The sequence below is a fragment of the Sinocyclocheilus anshuiensis genome, unplaced genomic scaffold, assembly GCF_001515605.1.
Source record: "Sinocyclocheilus anshuiensis isolate Anshui unplaced genomic scaffold, SAMN03320099.WGS_v1.1 scaffold930, whole genome shotgun sequence".
Classification (NCBI taxonomy): Eukaryota; Metazoa; Chordata; class Actinopteri; order Cypriniformes; family Cyprinidae; genus Sinocyclocheilus; species Sinocyclocheilus anshuiensis.
In genome coordinates this window covers 423,161-431,040 of record NW_015539900.1, presented here as the reverse complement: position 1 = coordinate 431,040, position 7,880 = coordinate 423,161, and the positions used below count along the sequence as shown (strand labels likewise).

The 7,880-nt window shown below is 35.8% G+C and overlaps 1 protein-coding gene across 5 annotated transcripts in view; it reads right to left on the bottom strand.

Moving 5' to 3' along the window:
* The window catches only part of LOC107686022 (sickle tail protein homolog), a 65,931-nt gene extending 58,428 nt beyond the window's left edge, over positions 1-7,503 (bottom strand). For all 5 annotated transcript variants that reach the window (XM_016482810.1, XM_016482811.1, XM_016482813.1 and 2 more), the window contains exon 1: positions 6,635-7,503. In XM_016482810.1, coding sequence (XP_016338296.1) covers positions 6,635-6,815 — 181 coding nt within the window. In that variant the 5' untranslated portion in view covers positions 6,816-7,503. The remainder of the gene's footprint in view (positions 1-6,634) is intronic.
* Positions 7,504-7,880: the final 377 nt, after the last annotated feature.

The following is a 7,880-nucleotide window of genomic DNA, read 5'->3' as shown; positions in this document are numbered from 1 at the left end:
TTAAGAGAGCAGGAATGAGGGACGCTAATCTCTCTCTCTTTTATTTTTTATTTTTTTGCCGTTGCAAAACATGACATCATAGCTAGCGGCTTGTGGACTAGGCAGTGTACCAAATTACCAGTTATTCTGGGCAGTCTATTAATTAACCAGTGACAAATCTAATCTAAATCCATAATTTACCCCTGGCTGAAATGCCCATAATAAAGTATATTATTCTACAATGGATTCAGCTTCATCATATAAGACTTGTTTTAAAACAGAAGAACTTTTACAGAATTCACTTCTATGATTCAGTTGGTTACAAAGATACAGAGAATTATGAGAAAATGAAAAAGCACTCAAAACATTACTGGAAGTCGAGACAAGGACAAGGCATGAAGAACCCAAACACCTATAAAGAGAAACAGTGGAGCGTTTTCAAGACAGTGGCTTTTGATCAGTTAGATCTGGCTTGTTTGGCAGCAGTTGAAGAATTGGGAAATTTAGTGTTGTCCTTGTATGACAGCTACAAGATGCTTCTGTGATTTGACAGCATCTGGTAGAGTTATCTAAAAGGACAGTTTCAGTCAAGCATAAAGATGGCGTATTCTGTGTTCAGTGCTGTGCAATAACAGCTATTAAAAATTCTTCAAATGAGAATGCACATAATAAACTGTACTATGACATACTTGAAGAATGTGTACAGGCCTCGGTAGTAATAAAGAGATCAAATTATGTGCATTAGTCTGTTCTTGGCTCATTATGCACCTTTAAGCAATTTATGACTGCCAAAACTCCAATTCATCATATTCCAATTCATCACAGTCCTGTTTTTGGATTAAAATGGCATCAGATATAATTTTTTTAAATTCAATTTTTTTGACATAGACATCAAATAGTGTCTCCTCCTCCACAAAATAAAATAAATGAATGAATAAAAAATTATACACTGTACAAATTGTATTATGTACAAAAATTGTATAGACTAAAGTACAAAATACATTATAATACATTTAGCCTTTTACTTAATCTATTCATTCATGAATATATGGCTTGCCAATTATTTTGCTGGCAGGAAAAAACAACAACTTTTTTTGCTGCTTGTTCAGGTTATTTGTTAAAAGGAACCTAATTTCATTATGTTCAGTCCACTAACTTACATTTGTAAAAAAAAGTAAATAAAGAAAGAAATTAAGAATAACAGAATTAGTTTTGTTCAGACTTTTTTTGTTCATAACTTACTGTCCAGTATCCGTAGTTTATTTTGCATCATTAAAGTGTTTAAGGCCTTTTTTTATATAATATTTTTCAAATATTTTTCCTTCCAAGAAAAAGCTAGTTTTGAGTTTGCTATGTTAATTTTGCATTTAGTATGCTTGTCATGTCTCCTTATGCTGGGTCCCCTGTCACCTATTTAAATTTTGTTGGTACTTTCACTGTAACTTTTGATAAATTGACATGACTGTAAACTGAAAATACCCCAAAAATAGTAAAACCAGCTATCTGGTGCTAACCAGAAAACCAAAAAATCATCACCTTTCGTGTCTCTATGTGTGTGCAGAGCAAAAAACAACATGCACTATGGAGAAAGAGAGGGGGCAGAAAGAAAAACCAAACCATGGCATTTTTTAAATAATACATGACCTCCACCTATAATGGATAACCTCAGGAAACGCTCTCCATTGAATACCACACACTACTCCTGCCAGTTACAACACTTCAACCTGTTACATTGTGAATGACTGATTGTCCCAGATTGACTTTACTCACATCTCAGGCTTTAAACAAAAATACTAATAAAATGTGATAATTCAGTGGCTTGACTAACAACTGAAATAGAACATACACTTTGAAAACAGCTCGACAGAATTATTATTTCAAACAGACTAACTCCAGCTGCCAAATGGTCTGTAATGAATTCTTGAGTCTTTCCGGACTATAATGAGTAGGAAATAAATTCTCTGAGAAGGATAGCGCTACCTGAGGAAGAGCTATTGCCATCTCCCTCCAGTCACCTCTAAGTCTCATTATAGGCAGTTTTCGTTGTGTGAGGGGAATGTGTATCTTTAATAACTCCGTCTGAAGAGGCCAAGCTAAGCAGTCTGTGGATCTTGGCCCGCTCAGGTTTTGAAGTAGTGTGGTTCTGACAACAGTGAGCACTGATATTCCTGGGCTCAGCTACTACATAACCAGACAAACTGGACTTGATTGGAGATTAGACTGAACGCATGCTCACAGCAGCTTTAAACTCCAAATCATTATCAGAAAATTGCACAGAAGTGGCCAGTATATTAACCAGTTTTCTGCAGTTCTTCCATGCAGAACGTGCTGCTGAATGACAGGAATGTTAATGTGGACATAGGATTGAATCTTGTTGTGCTCTGCATACTGTAAGTTTTCTGAACTGTTTGGTTCAAAGCTGTGAGAATGCCATAGAGCTAAGCTGGACCATGGCAGGGACAAAAATGATGTTGGACAGGGCAGCAGAGAGGAATGGAACAAGACAGGCACACTTCCTGTGTGAGATCACACTGATGTCAAACTATATCGCTTCCTGCTGATTAAGCTGACGTAATTAAGCTGAAGATCTGGCTAATTCCTGTATTACATTTGTGCTTCAGTGGCAGATGCAGGGAGGTTATATAACTGCAGAGCATTAAAGTTAAGTTCACTAGCAAGATGAAGACATATTTAATTTCTTTGTACAATAAGCAGTTTAGTAGGATGATTAAGTGAAATTTTAAGCTTTGACGTTTGAACTTAGACACATTTTGGATGTAGGATAAAAGTCACTTAAGAGTGTGTTGCTTTAAAAAAGCATCCTGTTTTTCTTAGGGTTTGATTGTGCGATAAGCATTAACTCTATCATAAAGAGAACAATTTGTTGTTCCAAAAGCTTTGAGAACTTTAAATTTTTCCCATACAGCTGCAGAGTAGGCGAATATAATCACACTATTTAGCAGAGAGAGGCCCAAATTATCTCCAACCTAGCAAAGCATTTCCTCACCCGCTACACCTCTGTAGCCTAATTATGATTAATGTCACTTGTTTTTGAAACATATTTCTCATCCCTTTCCCTATAAGCTATCACAAAATCAAAGAGTCACTATTTTAAAGACTACATATTTGGTGATATAAAAAGCATGAACACAGGTTCAAGCTACAGTACGAGCTTATCATGATTTGAAGCAGCAACAAAAAAAGTTAACTACACTGAAGTTACTTAATAGTGATTTTTATTATATATAAAAGGATATATTTATCAAATGGTGTAATTGTTTAATCAGAGCAGTATTTCTGCTGGCAATAAAATTAGTTTTGAATGAAACAAATCTCAGTTAAGGTATCAAATTTGAACAGGTGAATGTACAGGTGTATGTAATTTACATAAGTAAAAAATATAGTAGAGGATGAATTGGTAAATCATCTCATTGTGAACACTTACATGAACCATTCAAATGAACTGTTTCACTAGAATGAATCCTTAATGCTACAGTAGAGGACTGTTTTAAATGAACCAGTCTGCTAGAATAAAAGAGAATGAGAGAGGACCATTTTGGCAATTGTGTTTGATTATTTGCTTATTTAAAAAACTATTTAACAACTGGTTGTGCTATACAGTACCTCTACTTAAAAAAAAAAAAAAAAACTCCTTAGTGGAAAAGCTACGCAAATATGAAACTGTCACAAAAGTTAACAAACCCCCACCACCAACAGAGTGTAAAAGTGCCCACCCACTTTTATTAGCAGCCTTGGTTCCAGACTTTTTTCAATTAATTTTTCCCATAGGGATATTAAAACCTATTTGTTTAAGACTTACTGTATAAGCCATGAACCAAACAGCTACAGGGTGAATCACATTACAAGCTTGAAGTAATGAATGAATGAATGAATGAATTTGGGCAAAAAAAAAAGAAAGTTTTTTTAAAAAGTATTTGAAAATTGAGCAAAAAGACAAAGGTCTTTCAATAATATTGAATTAAAAATGAGAGAGAAGTATAAAACTATTGATTTAAAGATTATGTAGAAACAATACATTAAGGGTTCTCATTAAGGGCACTAAGAGTTTTGGTGTAATTGACTTGTTTCGATTGGTGGAGATTTTATTTTTCTTGGGTAATTCTATTGTTGAATTGTTGATCTAGTTATTTAAACAAAACAAAAGCAACAAAAGCATATATCATAGATTAACAACTTTGTAGCTCACAGTAGGTGTGTCTTATAAGTTATCGTTTAAAATCAATCCCTTGACAGAGAAAATGAATGGAATTTTTATTTCCAAAACCTGACTGTTGCACTGTTGCAGTGAAACTGATGTGACAACCATTCTGATTGGCTACAAAATGAAAGGCCACACCCCCAACTTCTTTTTTTTTGTTGCTTGTTACATAGCTTTAGGCTGTCACAAAAACAGGTGTGATATCTCAGGTGCACCTTTTGCAAAAAAAAAGCATTTTGGAGTTCAGCTGAATAGGAAAAAAATATCTTCATAAACATGAACTGCAGTTCATTGCAAATATCCACAAGAAAAGAGGCTTTAAAATTAGGTGTCAGTTCATGGAGGCAATTGGAGCTGCAGGCTTTTCAGATGAATCTCTTTCAGCACATTTGGAGCCTCTGAGGGTAGAAGTAACTCTAAGAGTCCACGTGGTGTTGGATTCTGTGCCTGTGGAAATGTCATGTACTGTATCTGCAGCGGCGTGGCAGGATTGGTGCTGTCTCTGGGATAAATCTCTGTTTTAATAGACCTGACGGAAGGAATGGGGGACAGCAGGGGACAGTGGTTCTAAGGCTGTGCCTTCAATCTCATACCTCTCCAAGCAGTGTGAATAAAAATCATTGAAGTGAAAGAAAACTATTTTGGCATTTGGAAGTCACTGGAGACTGATAACATAAATAAGCACTATACTCAAAAAATAAAAAAAATTAATCACACATACATACCCCCCCCCCCAAAAAACAAATAGCAATCTAGTGGAAAGCAGGTAGTAACAGATAAACAATATAATTATTACCATTTAATTACCATTCAAAAGATTGGGGTTTAGTAAGATTTTTCAAAAATACAGTAAAAACTGTATTTTTTTTTATTATTACACTGTACAATACCTTTTATCTATTTGAATATATTTTAAAATATAACAAATTCTTGCAATGTCAAAGCTGAATTTTCAACTGACATTACTCCAGTCTACGGTAGTTTGGTGCTCAAGAAACATTTCTTATTATTATCAGTCTTGTGCTTCTTATTTTTTTGTGGAAACCTTGAAGCATTTTTTAAGGATTATTTGATTTTAAAAGAACAGTATTAATTGAAAATATTTTTTCTTTAGTAATCAAGTAAAACTGTCACTGCCACTTTAAATCTGGAACTTTGAATTTAATGCATCCTTGCTGAATAAAATATTAGTATTATTACTTTAAAAATCTTATTGACCCAAAACTTTTAAATGATATAGATTACTTGGAAATAAAACACATAATAGTAAATGTGTGTTCAGGTGGGTCATTTTTAAAATAACATTTCCTATTTTCAAACGGCAATTAAAAAAAAAAAGATTCTATATGGTATTGTAGCACCACTCATTACCCAGCATGCGTTGTGTTTGTGTAACTTACTGAGTTTGTAATATTATGTAAAAATTAGCTAAACGAGTTTGCATATTTATAGTTAAGTGTACTACTGGAATTGGATTTTAAATTGCATGTTTGCTATTTGTGTTACCATTATGGATCTTGTATTACAAAGGAATGTAGTACCTGATAACTAGCCTTGTTTTGAAATAGTTTGTATGTGTGTGCGTTTACAGTAATGAATGAACCATAAGAAAATATTTTGTGGAAGGTGTCTGATAAAATATTCATTAATTTGAGAAGCCTCAGTCCCTGTACCCATTAGCTGCCATGTGGTTTCTAAACTGACCTAATTAGAGCGGTGACAGTTCTTCAGAACTTTTGCCTAACTGCACTGTCAAAACTTATAAGTCAACTGCTGACATCAATTGAGCGAGCTTCCCATCACTGCTCTTCTCTTTGAACATTTTTCTAATCTTTTTGTAACTATTACACAATGCACACAAGTACACAGATGTCATTGTTAATTTATTAAAATATAACTTTTCAGAGAATATAAAGTCAACTAGTGTAAATATACATCAAAATCAATCGGAAAGAGCATAGGTTGATAAAATCTTCCGTCTCATAAATGATTTCTAATCATTTTATGCTTAAATCAGTATTACAAATACTTTTAGCTACCTATTCAGTCACTGTTTAAAAACATGTGTAACTCTTAGTGAATCTAGCTGAGAGTTGCTGATTTGATTAGCACCAATGAGATCAAGTGATGTGAGAGAATTTGATGATGAGGAGGGAATGTAACTAATCAGCAGAGTGAACAGTGAGTGTCAAACCCGTCTTAATCCCCCCATATAGAGAAGGCATCAGCCAAACTATACAAGCGCACTCATGTGCTGCAGTCAGGAATATCGTACAAAAACTCCTCAGACGGGCGGATCTAAACTCATGGCAGAACCGTAAGCATATCTGTATGTGTGTGCATGGTCATATGTCTAATATTTTGTAGTGTGACACAAATATCTAATCAACTAATCAAGATAATGCTAACACCAATCAAATTTAGGAAGCATAATACCTTCATTGGAACCCGCTGGATTGGTGTCAGAAGGCTTCTGCGGTGGTCTGGATCTCACCAGGTTGCCCTCACTGCCAGCCCTCATCAACCTCTCCCCGACGACCAGCATGTGTGAGCGATTCCCTGGAGGTTGCTTTCGGGACTGCTTGGAGGGTTTGACCAGACGTGAAGGTTTGGACATCTCTCCAAGTTCTCCTGGAGCACACTGGTAAGGGATTTTTCCAAAGTTCTCCCTTCTTTCTGAAACTGCACACACCTTCACCTGTCCAAACTTTGCAGATAACCTGACATCCACCTAATTGATTTGCTGTCCTTCTCTGCTAATATTCATTCTTGCTCTGACGAATACTGGAGAGTGAAACCAGTTGAGGAGCCCTTGGAGAGAACCATCTGCTCAGCTTGAGGCACCACAGTGAGGACACAACTGAACGCATGAAGAACTGAATCATTGAAAGAGCCGAGGTTGTTAAACGCTCTCGCTATGCAGAAACGTACAGCATGCTGATGTCTAATCACTTCTCCCACTTTGGAGAAATGATCCTCCTAAATAATCCAGCACCAGGCAAGCATCAGGCATCTAATCTACTTGTGTAGTTGCTGGTGAAACACAGTGCTCTTAATGCAGATGTAATCTCTGTGTTAAGTCGCCATGCAGATTTAACCAGGGAGGCAGCAGAGATGATCACTGTGTGTCAGTTGGCTTCCTACTGCTGTGCATGCAGACCAGAGCCACAGCTAAGTCACACTCGGGCAGTGAGAAAGAGAGAGAGAGAGAGAAGGGATAGAGAGGAGAGAGATTTACTCCCATGTGCATGGTTGTTATAGGCTAAGAGCTCTTGTAACCTCCCTCCCCACCTTATCCTCATATAGTGCAGGCATGTTGTACTGCACTGGAATAATCAGCGCCCAGGTGAACTATACAGTATCTATCTATCTATCTATCTATCTATCTAGCTATCTATCTATCTAATCGACCTACCTACCTACTTGCTATTGATCTATTGTGCTGTTCAAAAGTGTGATTAAATGTGTGAAATGCTTCTGTTTTGCATTTTTCTATTTTATTTTTTCATCATAAAATTATCTTACAATATAACAGTCTAAATGAAAAGTTCAAAGTAAAACCTGATGATCATGTTCTCCAGCATGATTTGCTTCTTTTGACCTTTTAAACAAAGAAGTTCACATGGTCATTGTTACAAATTTGATTAGTGATCTCTCTCTCTCTCTCTCTCTCTCTCTCTCT